Source organism: Prosopis cineraria, unplaced genomic scaffold (genome assembly GCF_029017545.1).
Source record: "Prosopis cineraria cultivar Desert tree isolate PC_DT_omini unplaced genomic scaffold, ASM2901754v1 PC1, whole genome shotgun sequence".
NCBI classification, from domain to species: domain Eukaryota; kingdom Viridiplantae; phylum Streptophyta; class Magnoliopsida; order Fabales; family Fabaceae; genus Prosopis; species Prosopis cineraria.
The window spans coordinates 3,150,419-3,173,089 of NW_026555332.1; the positions used below are offsets into that span (position 1 = coordinate 3,150,419).

Below are 22,671 nucleotides of genomic sequence, written 5' to 3' on the forward strand. Positions count from 1 at the left end.
AGGTTCGTCCATAGGGTTTCTTTTATGCCTCGTTTGGTACAGGGGAAATGATTTTGATGGAAATAAAAATTGATATGAAAGTGACAATGGATATGAATATGAAAGTGGATATAGAATTTAAAAATATATTTGGTATGTTCATGGAATTGAAAAATTATTTTTATTAAATATTAATATTAAAAATATGAAAAGATAAAATGCTCCTCATCCTAAAAAAATTTACCCCAACCCAGATCATCCAAATCAAAGCAAATACATTTATGCAAGCAAAATACATTCAAGCAAAAATTGTGATCCATCAGAAATTGCAAATGTAGCCTCCGTTAACAATTGATTCAAACATGGAAGCAAGGGATAGCATAGGGGAAGATGATGACATCGTCGAGGTTTTGGAAACTGGTTGCCCATGGCAATGTTGCTACCATCGCTGAGGATTTCCTTGGATGCGATGGGGTTTCAATTGCCGACCAAATAGTTTCGAAAGGAAGAACTGACAAAGTGAATTAGTGAAGAACGAAACCCATAGCACCCTCTACGACTTCTCTCTACAAAGTGATAAGAGAGGAGGAATAAGACAAACGATAAGGAGTGGTGGAAGTAGAATCAGTGAGGGAGGAGGTCGTTGATGTTGGAAAACGAGCGACAATAGCTAAACAATGGAGTTCGAAGATCGAACATCGAAGGTCGATCTTCATTGCTGATGCTGAGGAGGTCGGTATTATTCATTTGTGTGAAGGTGTGAGGGAATAAGAGAGAAAGGGTAAAAACTGAAAGAGGATATGTGGAATTGTAAAATTGATTGTTTTTTTTATGGAACCCAATTCCATCAATTTTGATGGAAATGATTTCCATGTGGAAATCAAATTCAACTTCATTTTAACCAATCAAACATAAAAAAATTTTAATTCTATCTCCATATTCATTTTCACTCTCCAAATTCTATCATACCAAATGGGCCCTTAAAGTTATGGGGTAAAAATATCTCAAAAGCTTTTGAAAAGGAATATTGAATATTTTTACCTTTTAGAAGGGGTAATGTTGTTTTAAAAGTCTAAAAAGTAGAGCAATTTTATCCTTTTCAAATGGTTGACTAATGTTTGACTAATGAAATGTTAAAAACCAATACTCGCAAGTCATATGGAATGTTAAATTGACCTGGCATTTTTAAAGAAATAAAAAAAAAATCTAGAAAGATGGAGCCTAGGCTCGTCGGACCTAAGTATGAGGAATCATCATCCTTTATGCTTAAACCTGGGTCCACCGTCAAAGCTATAAGGACCACTCGAGCTTCGTGCCAAGCTTTAAAATGCAATCATCATCCCTCCATGCTTAAACTTGGGTCCACTATGGGGGTTATTAGGACTACTCAGGCTTCATTCCAAGCTCTGAAATATAATCTTCCCAAATGAGTTCATGCTTGGGGTTGGGGCTGTTCATGCTTCAAGGACACACCCCTACTGCCAATCCCATCGGATTCCCTTATAGCTCAGCATACGGGGCTCCTTTGGACCCGATTACATGGTGGATGATCTATTAATAATCTCTGGTTATTATGAATTGAACCTGATGCCCTTGGCTTCATGAATCTCATTTTTGTTTGAGCTGGGTTCGAGTTTTAATGGATGGATATCGGGTTGGGGTTGGTCTTGGTCTTGTCCAAATCAGAGGGCAAACTTGAGCTGACTTCGTGATTGTGGTTGGAGGATGAAGATGAAAGAGAAAGTTGAGAAGATATTGATACAAATTCACAGTCTAAGTCTTTCGACAATGGAAGAGTAAGAGAAGTATAAGAGAACCTCGAGCTTCTGTGAAGGAAATGCTTCAAGGACTTGTTAGCGTAAGTAGACGACGAATTGGCTTTATGCATCTCACTCTTGAGTCTTGACAGCATTAAATTTTGGTACAGCTTCTCCTTTTAGTGAATTGAACACTTTGGAGCCTTTGGCAAGAACAAGTAAGGATCCATCCTGGAAATATTGGTTACATACCCTGCCTTGGTGGCCTCTGGCGACCTCGCCTCTAGCAAAGTCGACTTGTTTGTGGAAGGTTTTGGATGAAGTCGACAGTGAAGTCTTTCTAGATTTGTTTTTTAAATTTTTGTAGAAAATGCCAGGTCAATTTAGCATTCCACAAGGCTTGTAGGTATTGGTTTTAAGCATTCCATTAATCAAACATTAGCCAACCCTTGAAAAGGGCAAAATTGCTCTACTTTTTAGACTTTAAGAATAGCATTACTTCTTCTCAAAAATAAGGATACTTAATGTTTTTTTTCCAGAAACCTTTAGTTCTTTCTTTTATTATCTTTTTTTGGGCCAAGAATATGGTTTGTTTTACTATCAAGCAATAAATTCTTACAAATTATTTGATGTGATCCAGCAAGCTGTTTCCAGAAACGAAGTTAAATAGCACGTTGTTTCCAACACTTTAGGAGAGCCAACTATTTTAGATGCCCCAAGAGACCCTCTTCAGATTCCAAGTGGTGCAATAACAAGAGCAAGAGCAAGAGCTAGATGAGTTAAAGAAGCATTACATGGATTTGTTCAAGACACTTTGACAAAGCAAATGACAATTGGATCATCAAGCCAAAACAATAATGCTAAAAATGTCACTAATGTGATTTGGGTTGAAGACGGAGTTGTTATGCATGTTTTGGGCTTGGGGACTTCAAAATAAAAGGCTTAGTCCAAGTAACATATATGGGAAGGCTCGTTTGGGCTTTAATAATGATAATTTGAGTTTGAAGTGCTAATTACATTTAGTCATTTGTAGTTGTGCAAAAATTAGATTTAATTTGGCAGATTTGACTCTTGAGTTTTCTAAATTCATTTGAATTAAGTCTTTGTAAATTTCTAGGCTAGAATTAAGTATCTTTCAGTTTTTTTTTTCTATTTCCTTGATAATTAAGTTAGACTTTAAATTATATCACTTAAAATACTTTGTACCCACTCATTTTGCAATCAAATTTGATAAACTGAATATTGATGAGTTTTTATTGTTTTGGGTTTTTCTAGAGTTGGGAGAGATTCTTTCTAGGGTTCTTCTTAACGGACTTGTCAAGACTTGATCAACCTTGTGGCATCTTTCTGTACTTTGGGTCCTTGTTTGATAGTGCTCAAGGGTTCAAGTGAATCACAAGACTTTGTTCAGCGTTTTTGAGGTGCGTGTATCCAGATTGCTTGTGGGTTCGGGGGATTCTTCCCTAGTGAGTTCTCACCAGTATCATATGCAAGTTTGTCTTTTGCTCTGTTGCAAAGAACGATGATTTTTCGATACCACAACGTATTTAAACATACAAGTCATGTATTTTAACATGGGATCAAGTTTATAGTATGAAAACACTTTTTTTAATTGAAATATTAACACAACAAAGATAAGAAAAAAATATATGAATTCATATGAAAATATGTAACTTCTGCGTCCAGTTTATCTCATAAGCCCTCGCTTGGACAATAGAGGAAAGGAGGCAAGCAATCCAAGAGCATTGCTTCATCATGCTAAGAACAAGGAGTCTTTGCGCAAGTAAAATGCCAGAGAAAGAAAAATAGAAACGGTGCAAGAAATGGGAAGGGATTTTTTTTTTTGAAAAAAAAAAAAAAAAAGAGGCGGGGTTATATGAAGCTAGAACTAGAACCCCTTTTCCCCTTGTTATCCTAAGAATTGGGTTGGCGTATGTTTTTTTTTTTTAATAATATCATAACAAGTGAGTTTCACAAAAAATAGAGATCATTTTCATGAGGTATTAAAAATAAAAAGTAAATATCTCTCAATTAAATTGCTGCATATACCATGACTGGTGTATGTAAAATAAATATTATAATTGTTGTTTTACAGTAAAATATTTCAATCTAATAAGACAAAAAAAGTGTTCAAATGAATATGATAAGTAATTTGGATTGACTGGGTTTATTCAAATTAATTTAAAATACCTTAACATGTAAAAAAGAGAAAATTTACATTCATGTCCTATAGAAGGAAGTTTATTATTTAAAAGTCTTATGAATTTTACAAAATATTCTTAAATTTCAAATCTTGTGCATTGACAACTTGATTAAGAATATTGATAACTGTACAATGATCATTTATGACTTGTAATGAAAAATGACAACTTATAATAGCTAATTGTAAATAACTGTTGCTCAATTGTTAATGTTCTTAATCAAGTTGTTAATGTGCAGAATTTAAAATTTGAAAGTATTTTATAAAATTTATAAGACTTTCGATAATAAATTTTCTTTTGAAAACAAAATATATCTTTTTTAAAAAAAAACCCATATAATTAAACTCGACCCTAACTCCTCAAGCTTTTGGGCTAGCTCAAATACTTGAATGGTTAAATATTATTTTATTTTTTGTTTTTTTATGTAATTTCAATTTATATTTTAAAAAAATATTTTCAATTTTTATCTTATTTTTTAATATATCTTATTTTCAATAAATAGTAAAAAAGGCATTCAGGCATTGTGGCTATGTTTGGATTTCTTCAAGTTTATTCGGGTGGCCCCAATAAGCATAGAGTAAAAAAAAATATATTTTAAACTCTCAAATCCAAGCTCAAAAATTTTCATACTTATTTAGGTTAGCCTGTCGAACATGGTCCAAATTATTGCCTTTCCAAATGGATCCACAAACATAAAAGTTGCACAAGATGTTTTGGTGGTAATACTAAATTCCCTTGGCCAATATAATTTCTAGATAATACATATTTATTGTCATCAAAATAGAGATTGAGAGAATGAGAGAAGAGAGAAAACTATATTAAGAAAATGAGATAATTGAGAACTTTCTTATTTTGGTGTACCTAATACAGTCAAGTTGCATTTTATTTATAGACACAAATATATCAATTAAATAAAATAAAATAAATAAAATAATAATAATTGAAAGATATTAGATATCATAGAATTTGAAAGATATGATGAAATAACAGACATTTACATAATATTTTAATATTTATAACACTTATAAATTTATAAAATTGAATCATGGAGCTAAAAATTTTCAAGCAACAAGTCAACAAGCCTTTGAACTAAAAATAATTAGAAAAAGAAATGATAAAACCCATCACTTTATATTCAATCGGTCCATTTTCCAAATAAAAAATTTGTCATGTGTACTATTTTTTAACACGCGGGTTGACAGAGTTTGGGCCATAAAAAAGGGTACCGAACCACGCATAGCAAAATTTGAATGGAAAATAAAAAATGACCTAATAGCTAAGAGATAAAAAAGAATACTTTTTATTTAAAATTTAATTAATTATGTACAGTTTAAATACATAATTTACAGATGTCCTGTACACATAGGCTTATGCCCGTGCCCTCCTGTACACAATCAGGCACCATAAATATATATAAAAAAATAAATTTAGATAACTAAACAATATAATATGAAACAAAAAAAATAGAATATCCTTTTTAAAATATTATAATTATTATTATAACTGCATATTAATCTATAACAATGTCATTGCTCGTGAGTGTGGTCTGGATTTTTTTTGGCATTGGAAATTACTCCCTCTATCCTTATATATAAGGTATTTTTAATCAAATTATGTAAACCAATAAAAATTAGTTATCTAATTAAAAGCATAATAATATTTTAATTTTGTCCCTAATTATTATAAATAAAAAATGAATCTCTTTTTTTAAATTAAATTAAAAAAATAATTATATTTTTTTCTAATTTAATAGGACTATAATGGTTCATTCATTAAAAAAAATGTTAATAACCTCTTATATTTAAAAATAAAAAATATTTTAATTTTTTTTATATATACAGACGGAAGAAGGGTTAATTAATTAGCATATTCATGATTTTGGATATTGTGCACCGGCACACTATTATAAGTATGTGCTTACATATAGTACGTGTTTGTGACTTTTTATCAAAGAATTAGTTTTTAAAAAATTACCAAAAATGTCAAAATAGAGAAAGACACCAAAAATAGAGAGGAGGTGATAGAGAGAATATTTTTCCTATTAGAACATCTACTTTTGGATATTTTAGAGATAATTGAAGCTTGATTTCACCTAGGTATACCTTCATTATCTCTTCTTCTTTTTGCATGATGTGGAAGTAAGATTTAAGGTTAGGAGATGAGGATTTTCAAAATTAAGGCTATGGGTCCAAACCTAGTAGTCTAAATGGACTAATGGGAGTTGTTTAAGTATTTTACACATAGTTTAGAAGTTTTTATAAAGTTGTGAACTTAGGTCATCCATTTTGGACGAATCTCATACTTTTAAAATGTGATTTTGGATTGTGAGGTATTATATTGGTGATTATTTAAATCAATAAAAAATAAATGGAGTTAATGAGAGTCAATAAACTTAATAATTATGCTTAAATGCAAGATATTAGAATTTTGGGTAATTAAAGTGTTGATTGATGAAATTTGAAAGAGTGTTTATGAAGAGATTGATGATGATTGATATGATTAATTATAGATTAATCATCTTATACATCACTCAAGCTTTGGTATATTTTTTAAAGTACTTTCATTGATAAGCAAACCTTTGACTCTTAAATGTTTGAAGTAACTAAGGAAAATCTTACTTTTACCTTTATGTGCTAATTATTTACTTAGTTTTTATAAACTATTGTCGAGATATGTGAATATGTTTTTTTTAAGTGTGGCAAAAAATATTTAACAATCATATATTATGATTTATGAGATATTGAAAATAAATGTGCATAAACTTACAAATGGAATGATTGTTGTGATATAGACTAATTTAAGCAAAACTTGTACTTGTTTCATGTCTCAAATGAGTAGTGTGAGATAATGGTAAATTGATGAGTTATGTGGAGTTATGTAAAGAAAATTGTAAGTGAATATGGAGTTAAGTGTTAATTTATGATGCGAGAAGCATGCGATGATTGTGTTATGATGAAAATGATGATGATAAATTATATGCTAATTATGATGATTTATATGCATGTTATGTTTTGCGCATTTGTGCATGGCATAATCATGTGAGGTGGGAGATTGATGAGGGAGAGGAGTAAAAAATCTAAACTCACATGGTATGATCGCCATTCAGAGCTTGATATCTTGCCTTGATTATATTTATATTCTTTCACTTATTTTATGAGGGACTATCCCACTTGTTATATGAAAACTTGAACCTAACTAATTTTTCACTTGTTTGACAAGGAAGTTAGTTTAGAAAATAACACCTCATAGTGTGAGATTTGGGAAAAATTGTGAATCATAAGTAGTCAAGTAACTTTGGTTGAGTAGCTTCTCACATGTGTAAGGCTAGGGTAGTTTTATCACATAGATGAGCCCATTGTATAATAGTGCACGGTTTCATGTTGGAGACATGAATAGGTTATAAGGAAAGTGTGATCATACATTTATCATTAAGGGCATATGGTTGTTAATATTGTGACCTTAGTTAGGATTGATGTGAAATCTTTTGATTGATGATGTAATTGTGTATTGGTCCTTGAGTTAAATGCACATGTAAAAGTTATATATATCACTTGCATTTTAATTAATTAACATGAATTAGCATAGGCTTGATGTACTTTAATTATTGAGTTATTGTACTCACCTCCTCTCTTCAATATTACATGTGCTACCTCACTAATTCAAGATAGAGGGAAATTGCTTGAGGCATAGAATTTCTTATCCTAACTTATAACCCTCATTTATTTTGTGTATTATGTGTATAATATTAAATAATGTTGCCAATAAGGAGTCACATGTTCGATCTACTTGCACTATTGAATGCTTGAGTTAATTGTGTATTTTGGACTTTGGATTGTATGTGAATTAAATATGAAATCTAAATAAAGTCAAAATATTAGTGCAAGTAAGAAGTGAGTATATTTGTAAATGATGATGAATTAAATGTGGAATTATATGATTGAGACTCCCACTGTTACTTTTGAGATTAATGAGCTAAGTATTAAAGACATGTTGTACATGTTATTGGAGTATTGTGTGTGTTGTATAGGTCTTTTTGAGTCTATTGAGTATGTTCTAAAAGTGGTTGTGAACTTATGAAACTTGGTTGTGATTTTGGACACCCTAGTTATATTTTGAAATAAAAAATGAGGGAGTTTGCATTTTGATGTTCAACTTTTGATTGATAAATGATTTAAATATGAAACCAATGCCATTAGCTAGAGTTCAAAGAAAGCTTTTTGTAGATATGTAAATCACTTTAATTGGACATTGGACACAAAAATGGTGCTTATCAGATAACATAAAATTTTATGTCACAGTATATTGTTCCAGAATTGCTGTTTTCAACTCTTTTAACTCTACCTTGATTTGTTATCTTACCTTGTATGATTTTCATATATATTTTTTCTCTATTTTAAATTAGTTTATATTTGATTTCAAAGTTTAAGTCATTAAACATAGGATCCCAACTTTAAAAGGTTTATATTTTTAAATGAAGTTATTGTTGGATTGTGAAGTGAATATTCTAATACTTGTTTTTAAACATTTTAACTATAATAGACCCTTGATTTTTCTTTTCTTTTATACTATGGTTAGTATTTTAATAACTAGTTAAAGTATAACTATGGTTTGGTAATGATTTGGTTTAATTCATAATTATCATAGAGGTTTTGGCTAAGTACTGAAGTAATACAGAGAACATTACATAAGCCACTACCGATGATGGCTAAAGAATTATAGAAAATTAAGTTATCTAAAGGTGGCCAAGGGTGAGTTTGAACCCATGACCCCTTGACTTACCAAAATGATAAAAATCACCTAGTTATTAAACCTATTCAATCATATAATGTATAAAATTATACATACATATTATATATATATATATAAAATAAACTTTATTTCGAAACCACTTAATTATCATATTACTTGTTAATTGTGTAATTTTATTTATTAATATTTTTACAAGACTTGTTAATTACTTAATTTTTTTTGTTAAGTTCATGACTCCACAATAAAATTATATTACTTGTTAATTGCGTAATTTTACTTGTTAATACTTTAACAGAATTTGTTAATTATTTAACTTTTCTTATTAAGTTCGTGACTCCCACAATCGAATTACATTACTTATTAATTGCATAATTTTACTTGTTAATATCTTAGTATAACTTGTTAATTACTTAATTTTTCTTGTAAAGTTTGTGACTTCCACAATAAAACTATATTACTTGTTAATTTTTTGAAGAGACTTATTAATTATTTAAGTTTTCTTGTTAAGTCTGTGACTGTCACAATATAACTATATTACTTGTTAATCGTGTAACTTTACTTGTTAATTTTTTAAAGAAACTTATTAATTACTTAACTTTATTTGTTAAGTTCGTGGCTCCCATAACAGAACAACGTTACCTATTAATTATGTAATCTTACTTGTTAATTCTTTAAAAGGACTTGTTAATTACTTAACTTTCTTTGTTAAATCCATACTTCCACAAATAAGACTACATTACTTATTAATTGCATAACTTTACTTGTTAATTCTTTAAAAGAATTTGTTAACTACTTAACTTTACTTGTTAAGTCTGTCACTCCTAGAATAAAATTACATTACTTGTTAATCACATAATTTTACTTGTTAATTTCTCAATAGGACTTGCTAATTATTAACTTTATTTGTTAAATTCATAACTCCTACAACTAAACTGATTATTTGTTAATCGCGTAACTTTACTTATTAATTTTCCAACAAGACTTGTTAATTACTTGATTTTACTTATTAAGTCCATTACTCCCTCAATTGAATTATATTGCTTGTTAATCGCATAATTTTTCTTGTTAATTCTGCAATAATACTTATTAGTTGTATAGCTTGACTTGTTAATACTATAACAAGACTTGTTTAACCGTTGTTTCGACAAGCAATTAAATTCTTTGTTAATTGTGTAATTTCATTTGTTAATTTATCAACAATACTTATTAAGTGCCTATTGTCACTTGTTAAATGAACATATAATTTACATAAAAAAAATTAAATTTATCAAATAATAAAAGTGATGATAATGGGGTCTCCCTTATCAATATTAGCAAACTAGATACTCAACTATATATACATACATATATACATATATATATATAGAGAGAGAGAGAGAGAGAGAGAGAGTGCACAGTATTCCAAAAAAAAACAAATATAATACTAACAAGTAAAATTGAAATGACAAGCTATATTAGACTTTCAACAAGTTCACTCTATCGTAATAATTAAGAGGTTTGAAAAATCAAATTTATTACAAATATAATTTTGAGGGAGTCATGAATTTAACAAGTAAAGTTACGTGATTAATAAGTAATGTAGTTTAATTGAGGGAGTCACAAATTTAACAAGTGAAGTTAAGTAATTAACAAGTTTTGTTAAAAATTTAAGAAGTAAAGTTACACGATTAATAAGTAATGTCGTTCTATTGTGAGAGTCACGGATTTAACTAGTAAAGTCAAATAATTAATAAGTTCCTTTAAGGAATTAATAAGTAATGTAGTTTTGTTATGAGAGTTATAAACTTACCAAAAAAATTAAGTAATTAACAAGTTCTATTAAGGTATGAATAAAAAAAGTTATGCCATTAGCAAGTAATGTAATAATCAATTGGTTTGGAAGTAAAGTTTATTATATATATAATTTTATGTATTATATAATTGAATAGGTTCAATGGGATTCTTATTATTTTTTTTTCAAATGTCGCATTGGTTACCTTTAGAGAACTTAATTCTCGATAATTTCTAGCCAGTGCTAATGGTGTCCAACTGGAGGCCAGAGCTTCAGCAATAGAAGTCTAATAGCTGCTGTCACTGGTAAGGCTTCGATCATCGACCATAATGCTCTGTTGATGGTGGCTAGTGGTTTTTTTAAAATAAATAAAGGGCATTTTGATTATTTTATTTTAAAAATAATTTCAAATTAATCTTTTGATTATTTTATTATATTTTATAGTCATATCAAATTTTCCCAGTAATTAATTTAATACCACAGCTGATATCCCCTGCGAATTCCTGCGTTTATTTTGAGAAGCTCCTGCCTTGTCCGAAATAAAACTTGAGAAGTCAGTCTACTACTGCGTTTTCTAAACTGATCTCACTGCAAACTTTCCTTTCCTTGAAGACTCAGCGTCTTCTGGTGAGTTTATTCCAAGAATCATGAGGCCAGTATCGTGCGTGGTTATGGACTTGCAGACCTGAATCATCCCTAATTCTTCGAATTTCCGCTTTGCTGACAACACAAGTTCCAACGATATTCCTTGGTTTGGCTGATAATTATCGTTCTCAATGGCTCAAATTCCTAACCTCGACAATGCCCTGTCAATCTCACATCCGTTAGGTAAAAACCAATGCTCTGCAATCGTCATTAACGTCAAGTCTTCAAAGTTAATGATGTCTTCGTCTCTCCCTTCTTGTTTAATTCAGGGAACAATCTCAAAAGGAGCTCATCAATATCCTTAAGAATGTAAGTGTTTTGTTTTTAATCCTCGCCATTTGTTCGTTTCCCAAAAATGGAAATCTGACCTATGGAAAAAGAAAAGTTTTATTTCAGCTTGCTTACCATAGCATAAGAAAATGTAACTAAGGAACTCTAGTTCCGTTCTGCACTGTAACTTCATGTTCAAGCATGCTGTTTAATTTTATTTCTTGCATATAGTAACGATACTAAATTTTGACAATACGAATGTTTGCTGTATTGAACTTGAGTGCTCGCAGATAAGAGGGAAAAAGTGCTTGGTCATAGATCCGAAGCTCGGTGGCTCTCTCTCCCTGATTATACAGACATCAATTCTGAAGGCACTTTTCCTAAAACTACTCCTTCCTTGAGTTCTTTTTTTTTTTTTTGGGCCAACAATCAGTTAATTTCTGATGATAGAGAGAGGTCACATTTAGCTCTTTAAACAGGAGCTTGGGGCTGAATTGCGACATCTTTCAGCTGAGCCAATTCAAACTGACTGCACCAAAATAGTTTACCTTGTGCGCTCTCAGCCTAATTTGATGAGATTTATATGTTCAAATGTTAACAATGACATGTCAAAAGGACTGCAAAGAGAGCATCATGTTTATTTTGTCCCTCGTCGCACTGTTGTTTGTGAGAAAGTAAGTTCTTGGGAAATTTATCCATGCTCTTTAATCTAAGTCCTTTTATTGACAATTCTTTATGCATACAATAATTCATCATTTTTGTCTTGCAGGTTCTTGAGGAAGAGAAAGTGCATCATATGATGTCAATAGGGGAATATCCCTTGTATCTTGTACCAATGGATGATGATTTACTCTCGTTTGAACTGGATCTTGCTTACAAAGTATGGTGGATGATACTGTATCTGCGTATATTTATTGAGACTCGTGTCTTTGATTTTGTACTTGTTATTTCTCTTGACTAATGGCTTATCCTATTTTGCCATCTCTTTGTGGTAGGAATGCCTGGTAGATGGTGATACAAGCTCGCTTTGGCATATTGCAAAAGCTATTCACAAACTTGAGGTTTTAGTTTACTTAGTATTCACATAGATTTACATAACAGTGGAACTTTAGAATCATTAGTGGGGATATATCAATAGAATTTCCTTTTTACGAATATCATCACATATATGAAATGACATTAATATTTTCATATCTGTGATGCTTTCACTATATGTTACAGTTTTCCTTTGGATTGATACCAAATGTGAGGGCAAAAGGGAAAGCATCTGTCCGTGTGGCTGACATTCTAAACCGCATGCAATCTGAGGAGCCAGTTAGCTCACCTGATGTAATTTTTATTACTCTGCTTCTCTTCAAACTACTCAGCATGGAAGATAATGAGCATAACAAAGTTATGAGATCTTATTTAATGAAAATGCTTCCTATAACTATTCATTTGCTTATTGTTTGCACAGATGCTTGTGCCAGAGATAAATACTCTTATCCTTTTAGATAGGGAGGTAAGCCTTTTTTCACCACATCATCTTTTTGATATTCATATGGCATTTGGTAAGTTAAATTATGTTTGTGCATGGTAGTCCATTTTGTAGCTTCTCCTACATACAACATGATTGCCTGTTGAAATTCTGACGTATATTGGGATAATGAACCCTGAACATAATATTGGACAGAGAGTGACATGCCAAAATGATGTAGAAAAGCATTGAAAGGGGAAGGGAGGAATTTGGGAATGAAAAACAGAGAAGTTGGGATAGAAACTGGTAAGGATTATGGATAGAACCCAATCACTCTTAATAACTTAAAAATATAACATAATTTAAAGAAAAACAAAGAAATTTAAATTATTATTTCCAGTCTAATCTTAATTTAAATCCTATTACTTACAAATTATCTTTAATTCTTGATTTACAAATAATAAAAAAATAATTTTGTAATCTCTTTCCATTCTCCATCATTCTCCTTTGCTTGGAGAAAACTCAATCTCAATTTTTTAAGAGTGGAAGTAGTGGAATAATCCATCCTAGAGATTTTGGTAGGACAGTTGATGCTGCTTCAAATATGAGAGCCAAACCAACATTGGGCTCTCCAATACATTTGAGATAGCTAACCTGGCAGGATATAGCAGTTTACTTAGTTGGATTTGGACATGGCATTCTGCAACTTGAGGTTTAACTTCTGACTATTGTTCAGAACTGTCATGAACTTCACTCCCAAATATACTTTCAACTGCTCTTCAAAAACCTATGGTGTTAGCATCATTGTCGATGCCTGATAGATAGTCAAGGGTTCCGCGATCATCAAATTGGCTCTTTAGAGTTACCTTCTCCTATTGTATCAAGATCATGAAGACATTCTTCTTCTGCCTTTAGCTCTTGCAAGTATTTACCTGTTATTTGACTACTTAGTAGATTAATGCCTCTCAGGATTTCTTCAAAACAGTGGTCAGTATTTTCTGTCAAATTCATGCCCTCCCTCAAGGTTCTTTAGGTGAATTTGTAGCAATTTCAAAAGCTAAACTCAATAGAAAGATCCCCAAACTACTGTCAACTGATGATTATTTGCATTTAATGTTGAATTGGGTGAGCACAGGGTAAAAAAGGGTTAAATTTGACAAAATTATGGGGAGTTCCAACAGCTGAAATGTGACTAGGATAATGGTAACTTGCATTTGATACCAAAATGATATAGGGTAATAATGAAAAGGTGGAACAAGGAAGTTGGGAGAGAAAAAAATGAGTGATAATTAGTCTGAAAATTCAATAAGTCTTCAATAAAACAAAGTAATTTCAATATTAATTTCTGATATAATCTTGATTAAAATGCTATTTCCTATATTTATCTTTAATTCCTAATTTGCAAGTAATTAATAATATTTTTCCTAATAATCTTTCCTTTGTTCATTAGACCAAAAGTTTTTTAGAGGCATCCATAGTGATTTCTCCAAAGAATTTTTGTTTGTATTAAATTTTAATACACACGCATATATTTGCAATGAGTGTGGCAACGGTGATACTAAGTTTGAATGGTTATGGATAGGAAGTAGTGATAAAAATTGATGATATATTTTCATTTGTAAAGGCTCTCGCTCTTTCTCCCTTTAGTAAAAGAATTATTGAAAAGGCCAAAGGAGAATGAAATGTATGTAAGTATGCAATCTGCAGTCAGCCTACTGAACGCCTAAAATTTAACGCATATAACGTTGAGATGATTTGATTATGCTTTTGTTCACTTGATGTTAGTTTTTCATTAATTTTGTTTTTTTAATTAAACATGTCATTTGAATTGTAATTTGATTCACTTATTTTTGGTTGAAGTTCTCTTTCTTTGTGATGTCTTTGTTGACTTTCTAAAATGTTTACATTGCAGTAAATTTGTTCATAAAGTGAGTAATTAATTCAAGTTTCTGTATTGAAATTTGAACAAATTGTTGCCTCTGCATTTTGAAAATTGAATAAATTATTGCTTCTATATATATATATATATATTGCTTTGTGTTTATTTTCTGTAACATAATTTTATGTCTCCTTCAAAGTTCTTGCTATTCCAGATACAATTGATGTTTGCATAAACGGTGGTCAGATTGTTGAAATTGATTACTTTTTGATGCAGGTGGACATGGTTACTCCTTTGTGTTCTCAGTTAACATACGAGGGGCTTCTTGATGAGGCAAGTTAATGCGAATCAGACAACGTCTTTTTTTTTTTGGATAAAAAGACGTCTTTTTAAATGAGCAACTATTTCACAAAAGATTTTTTTGTTTTGTCATCTGATAGGGCCTTTCTCTTAGAGTTTTCTTTAAACAAGTTTGGTCTTTATGTGCGTGCGTGTGTGTACATGTAAAGAAAGTTTATGTGTTCATGATTTTTTTGGCAAGAAATTATCAATTCACCATAGGCTTTGTGCTGACTGCCGATCCTATTTAAAATTTGAGTTTGCATTTGTAATGAAGTCAAATATGCAATGATGCACAAATAAAAAAGGATCGAATTTTTGTGGAGGCTTAATGGAATTTTTTATCATCGTAGTTTCTGCACATCAACAATGGTGCTGTGGAGCTTGATTCATCCATTATGGGTCAACAGGAAGGAAAAAAGATGAAAGTTCCTCTTAATTCAAGGCAAGTTATTTGCTTCACTTGTTCATTTTTTGTCAGTGATGCAAATAAGTTTTTCATTTATTGTGAAATTAATTTTATAGTTTATTTCATGTTTTCTCATAGATTTTGAAGTTTATAACTTAAAGCCTACTACTCATATATTCTCTCATTTTATAAATCTACTTGTATCGATATCATAATTTTGTTTTCTAACTTGTTCAGCATGTTTGTTGATCTTGTTGCAACAGTGTGTCAATGTGTGTGATATGCACGCAAACAAAATACACTCCTGCACACACATACATTGTCATGCACACACCTGCATATGCATGCGTGTGTTTCTCAGAAGGTAACTTGAGCAAAGGGAAATGAGGGCTACTATTTTTTCCATTCTATTATAAACATCAGTAAAATATTTTCAAAACTTAGATGGCTTCCTGTTTGTCCTTTTTCTTTCTAATTAGATCAGTCATTTTTTGTTTCTTTTTATGATTTTTAGTTGATACATTGTACTAGGAAATTTTTGTTCTTTGAACAATCATGTGAAGTTAGTTGGAAACTCCTGTAAGACTGGTACCTTGCTTATTGTCAGTGTCAAGGAACAGCCCAACAAAAAAGTTTCTGCTGTTAGCCTATTGACTAAAGGCCCATGACTTATTTTATCAACAATTTTATTGGTCACTTTGCACATAATCAAAATTTAGGGTATGGATGGAGCCTCTTGCAAAAGTCTCAAAATTTTCCATAAGAGTTGGTGAAAATGAACGTTTGTGGTTCCTTATGCTTCCAACAACATTATCAGTTTTTTCCTACTGTTGAAATGCTGTTTCTTTATTTCTTTTTGTTTAAATGTAGTTTATTTCCTTCTGCTTATTTATTGGTTCACATTCACTTGCTTGGTTGTAATGTTAGTGACAAGCTTTTTAAGGAGATACGGGATCTCAACTTTGAAGTTGTTGTGCAGGTCACTTCATTTTTATCACCTTTTGATTCATTAAACATTTTCTTTTTTATCTGTTAATAATCTCTCTCACACACACATGCACTTGCGTGCACTCAAGAGTTTGTGGAAAGGTTATTAGAAATATGATGATTGGATTTCTTGGAGCCCTATTTTCTTAGTAGCTGTTTGTAGTATTATTGCAGATTTTGCGTCAAAAAGCTACATCCATGAAGCAGGACTACACAGAGATGACAACTACTGTATGTAGATGGTTTACATTTGGACTCTGATTTTTCTGTGTACACTTTGCATATATGATTTTTTTCTTTTCTGAATCATTTTTTCACAAGCATTCCTAGTGATTTTCCTGAAATCCTGTTTTATCTTGTTCCTCCTTCGTCCGGGGGTGTCAGCTTGTCAAATAAAATTGTTCCTTTATTCCTTTTCATTACCTAATAGGAGTTGTTCATTGCATGCCTGATAAATGAAAACCTTAAGAATCCAGGATTTCTGCATGATGGTGCATTTGCCTTACCTGCAGTAATAATACAAGTTTTCTTTTTCAGTTTAGGAAGAGTTAAGTGTATCTACAAATGGTTTCTGATGTATTACTTTCCATCCTGTCCAGACACAGACAGTTTCTGAATTGAAGGATTTTGTGAAAAAACTGAACTCATTGCCAGAAATGACCGTAAGATTTTTTTTTTTTTAATTTTTGATCTTGACATTCATCTACAGGATTCTCCTAGTAAATTTAAAATAATAATATGCATTAAATTATTGTTCCAGAGACACATAAATCTGGCACAGCATTTGTCAAAATTCACATCAAAGCCATCATTTCTTGGGCAGCTTGATATGGAACATACAATTATCGAGTCCCAAAGTTACGAAATGTGAGTAGTTTTACAATTATTCCAATGTAAGTTGAGAGCAACTTGATTTGATCTCACTTTATGTTGCTTGCTTTATAGATTTAGTTGCAATCGTTGACCTTATGGATTTATAGATTTTTGTTGCTTACTTTATGTCTTATGGCGTGTTGGCTGGATTTTGAATTATATGAAAATAGATCTGGATACATCAATTTTTGTATTGGAAAAATTGTCTTTTCTATTTTTTTCTCATCAGGGATTGGTGTCTTGCGGCTTTTGATGTGAGATGATATATAGGATGCTGCACTTACATGACTTAAAGATTGAAACTTATGCTGTTCAATTCATACATGCAGATGCTTTGAGTACATTGAGGAGATGATCCAGAAGCAGGAGCCACTTACAACTGTCCTTCGCCTTCTTATATTATTCTCTATTACTAATTCAGGGTTGCCAAAGAAGCATTTTGACTACTTGAGGCAAGAGTCTTATGCTTAATATGGCATTTGTCCTTTTTCTCTTCTTTTCTTTCTTCTTCTTCTTCTTCTTCTTTTTCTGTTTCTATTTGGTGACACAGTTGATCTCAGGGCTCTCTTAACTTATAAGATTGAGGAAGAATTACATTGATGTCCCACACAAGAAAATTAATTATACAAGGTCCATTGACAACTAAACTAAGCCATTGTCAATGGACCTTGTAGTAATCAATTTTCTTGTGTGGGACTCAATGTAATTCTTCCTACGATATTAACCCCCATTTTCCATTTTTTAGCATTTTTTTTCTCTTGTGGAGGACTTAAAGATATCTATATATTTTGTGCTTCCAATTTAGGAGAGAACTACTCCACAGTTATGGGTTTGAGCACATGGCAACACTAAATAATTTAGAAAAATCTGGACTGCTAAAGAAGCAGGTATGATACGTGAGTTATTTGCAAGCTCGAATAATTTAAGTGCTTACATTTTTTGTCTCTCATTTTTCATATGATCCTTTCAGGAGTCAAAAAGTAACTGGCTTACCGTAAAACGTGCTCTGCAACTGGTAGTTGATGACACTGACACAGCAAAGTAAAATTCCCTTGCCTCTTTGTTGTCTTGTATTTAGTTCATGAGTTGTGACTATGATCTGGGTTACTGGTCAACATTACCATGGATATGCAGTAGAACTGTAGCATGGTGAACCTTTTCCATAATGAACAATTTGTTCAATGCTTTCCATGGAGACTGGCAAAAGTATATTGCTTTCTGACTTAGTTTGCCCATAGTTTGGCAACCCTTTTCAGAAGCCTGTTAAATGAAATTGTTGAATTTGACCTCTGACAGTCTTCTGTCAAGGTCTAATTCTTTCTAAATCCTTGTCATCATTTACCACAGCGATTCCCCCTTCCTTTGTCCAATTTTTCTTTTCAAGTTAATTGTTGTTGCAGCATTACCTTAACTTGACTATTGTTAGATTGATGTACATGTCTCAAGTGCCTTTTTCTTGCATTTAACCATTATCATTTATACTATATGACCTTTGTAGCTTCGACATTTTCATTTATTAATGTCTTTTTGCTCTTTTAGTAGAACTGACTGTTGTTGCAGCATTACCTTTACTTGATTATTGTTAGTTTGATGCTTGTGTCAAGTGCCTTTGTTCTTGTGTTTAACTGTAATCATTTATACCATATGATCTTTGTAGCTCTGGCATTTTCATTCATTGATGTCTTTTTGGTCGGTCAATAGAACAACTGATTGTGTTTCTGTGTTGATTTGCATTGTAGTTGCAATTAAGGATGCTGTTTTCACTTTTGGGTCTTAAATTTGTCTTGGCTTCTCTTCTATTGGAAGAAAAAACTGTATTGCATGCTTTATAGGAAGTTGCACTCATAGTTTCTTACAACAGATATATGGACTATTTTTGCACTGCAATTATTTACATGTTTATTCTGTTACTTTTTCCCTACTAACACTGCAAATGATATCTTAATATGACAGCCCCAACGACATTGCTTATGTGTTCTCTGGATATGCACCACTTAGTATTCGTCTGATCCAGCATGCCATACGATCTGGATGGTAAATTTGAATCCTTGATGAAAAATGTCTTCCAAATTACTTTTTAGTAGGACAATTACTGTACTAAATCATTGTTTACCCTCAAATACAAGACAAGTTTGAATTATAGGCACTGTAAAATTCAACTTACCATCCTAATTGTTGAGCTTGGCTTAGTATAGGTGCTTAACTGTTAGATAGCATAGGCAAAAATGAATCAGTACGGACCATCAAGTATAATTCAAATTGTACACCTCTGATCTGTTGTAATAATACCTTAGGCCCTGACACATGATCGCATGTACACCAGTAATGACCTTCCTTGGTGTGATATTAAATGCTATTTATTGTCCACGCTATGCATTATGTTGAAATAATGGAATCCAAAGTGATACAATTATTAATGATAGAATTGGCATGCATTGCTCCTTGTAGTGGGTGAACTCAAATTTCTAGAACTCAAATTTCTACTCAGCCGATTATGCTTACTACTAATGGTCTTTTTCTGCAGGTAACTCAAAATTTAGAAGCTACTTCTTAGATCATAAATAGTTTTGTCATGTGATACTTTTTTAGCTTTTATTTGTACTAAAGTTTACACATCATGGCATGCAATGCCATGTTTTTGCTTCAAATGATGTATTGGTTAGTTTAGTGGTTGCATTGAATTTTCAGAAAGGTCTTTGGTTGATGAACACAAACTTTGTAGTCCGTTGACATTCTCTTTGCAAATAAATTTGATATTTTAGGCGTCCTGTTGAAGAAATTCTGAAGCTGCTTCCTGGACCTCATTTGGAAACCAAGAGGGTCAGTGTGTGATCAGTTTTCCTACTTAAAATCTTGCATAATGATATAACTATCAAGTGCCTGCTTGTGCTGGACATACAATTTTATTTCATTTTTAAGTTCTCATACTGAATATTTCAAGTTATGCCAATTCTATCTTCCCTACCCTTCCTTGTAAACTCTGAAGTTTTGCATTTTCTTCCTATTCATGCAGGGTGGATTCTCAAATAGCCCATCATTTGACGCTTTGTCTGGTGCTTCAACCAACACAACTAAGTATGTAATCCACTGGTGCTAGATTTCTAGGATTTGGCATCCTCTCTTCTTTTCGCCATAGCAGAAGAGCTACTTCTTATTTTCAGAAAAATATAAATTCCTGGAAACTTATTTTTTATATCTGAAGTCAGGATCTATGTCAAATCATTGCAGTTTAATATTTAGCAGCAGACAATTTCACACATTTGCTGCTATTCTCATTGTATTTCATTCATTGTCAATCACTTGTGGAGCAAACTTATCACCTTAGATGAGGCTAGGTGCCTTGAGAAAATTCCTTGAAGCAGGAAAGGCTTCAAGGTGTCTAATTGATTTGTAGACATTCGTGTTTAGCTACTTGAATAATGTAACATTTAAAACTGGTGGATTTACAGCAGCAAAGGTGTTAGTGGGTTTGTTCTTTGGGATTAGTTAGTTGTTTGCAGAAATTATTAAGAATTAACAATATCAAGAATTCTGTCAGATGACTTGCATCTGTAGTAGCCTATAAATATGGGATGATGGAGATGTATGATGGAGTGATTAAATGAATAGTGTTGCGTTTCCATTTTCTCTAGGTGTTCATGTAATTGCTGATTTTTTTCATTCTTGAAGAAACCAATAAATATTGTTCGCTTGTGTTATGACACTTTCCATATTTTTCAGAATAACTGATGGAAGGCGTTCACTGGTGCTTGTCGTCTTTGTTGGAGGGGTTACCTTTGCAGAGATTTCTGCACTTCGGTTTCTTAGTGCCCAGGTATGTAAATTGGTATAGTTTTAGGTCATGTTTGGTATGCAAGAATAAAGTTAAAGAAAATGGGAACGAAAATAGGAATGGGAACAAATTTTAAAAACATGTTTGGTATGTCAGTAATATGTTGATATAATTTTTATTTGATATTTATAAATATAATAGTAAAAGACATTGATGCCCTTCATCTCGTTCTTCTCCTTCGTCATTTTTCTTCTCCCTCCTAAAATCAATATGCCAGATTCAGATCAAGCAATCATCATCATCTCATCTTCCTGGAAAAATTGCAGAATTTCATATGTGTGTGTGTGTGTGTATTAACCAATCATCTCTTGTAACAAATCCATATATTCATCTTCATCCTCATTCATCAGAAAACTTTTTCCAGAAATTTTGGATTTTTATCTTCTAATTTCTTAGTTTGGATTGCCTTGCAGGAAGGAATGGCATATGATTTGATTATTGCAACAACAAAAATAATCAATGGCTGCACGGTGGTCGAAACATTCGTGGAAAAGATGGGTTGAGGAGTGAGTATAGTTTTACATCATGTCTCTGTCTTCTATCTTGGCATGGAAAACCAAACCCATCAAGGAGTTTGCCAATGGAATGCAGTTCTGAAAGCTCCCATTGGTGCTATAATATCCTCGTGTTGATTTGTGGCTGGAAATTGAGTGGTAGAACTGAAGAATAGGAGCTCAGTCTTTTGAAGGAATAATCCAGAATGAATAGCAAGGGGGATACTTTTTGATTTGCTAATGAGTGAACTCAGTATTCCATGCATGGTTGCACTTACTTTGGATTTTTTCAGAATCATTTTTGTGTGTGGGTTTGGAAAAAGAATGGGAAGTGGAAGTGAGTTAAGAATAACAACCTAAACTTATGTATAATTGCTATTACTATGGTTAAAAATAGGAGAAGGGCTTGTGTTCTTTTTGCATTTGATGACTTGAATATTTCTGTTCTTATGCTTCTATGTTTTCTTGCTCTTCTCTAGTGTAACTCGCACCATTTTGGTTCTAGACCTGATGAATGTTGCTTTAAAAAGTTTTAGAAGTTTTACTTTGGCATTTTTTATGACCTATTGGTGAATAAAAAATTCTAGAATGACTAATAGGGGTTAGATCTAGCAGATGGAGTTAAACCAAAGTTCTGCCAAGAGATGTGCTCACATTTAATATTCAATCATTATCTCTAATAAGGAGATACTTATGAATAATAAAAAAAATTCTAGAAGGATCATTTAAAGCATTCAAGGCTTACTCTCACAATCATTGAGAGGACATGCATTGTTGGCCAAGATGAATCAATGTCCTTTTGAAACAACCCATGTGAATTTCCTTGGCTGTATTGTTGTTTTAGAATAAAAACATTAGAGGCAGATCCAAAGAAAATTGAATGGAAAAATGTCATTCAAGGATGATGAAAGTAATTTAATATCAAACAAGAACTAAGAAATTCTAAAATATTATTGGAGGATCAGGGGATTGATTTAAAAATAATTTTAGATAAAAAAAAGACACTAATACATTTGCTTTGCTTTTTTTC

The 22,671-nt window shown here is 31.8% G+C and overlaps 1 protein-coding gene and 1 pseudogene across 1 annotated transcript; one reads left to right on the top strand and one right to left on the bottom strand.

Annotated features, from left to right (window-relative positions):
• Positions 1–276: 276 nt before the first annotated feature.
• Positions 277–2,027, bottom strand: LOC129321067 (uncharacterized; annotated as a pseudogene).
• Positions 2,028–10,956: 8,929 nt separating this feature from the next.
• On the top strand, positions 10,957–22,063 carry LOC129314825 (vacuolar protein-sorting-associated protein 33 homolog). The gene is given in 23 exon segments (XM_054958263.1): positions 10,957–11,258; positions 11,261–11,285; positions 11,372–11,411; positions 11,663–11,743; positions 11,852–12,046; positions 12,142–12,252; positions 12,368–12,433; positions 12,594–12,701; positions 12,829–12,873; positions 14,984–15,040; positions 15,400–15,491; positions 16,383–16,434; positions 16,617–16,673; positions 17,042–17,104; positions 17,203–17,309; positions 17,645–17,767; positions 18,121–18,202; positions 18,286–18,356; positions 19,269–19,349; positions 20,078–20,135; positions 20,329–20,390; positions 21,036–21,129; positions 21,561–22,063. Coding segments are annotated over 23 exon segments (1,785 nt in total). The 5' UTR covers positions 10,957–11,233; the 3' UTR covers positions 21,651–22,063.
• Positions 22,064–22,671: the final 608 nt, after the last annotated feature.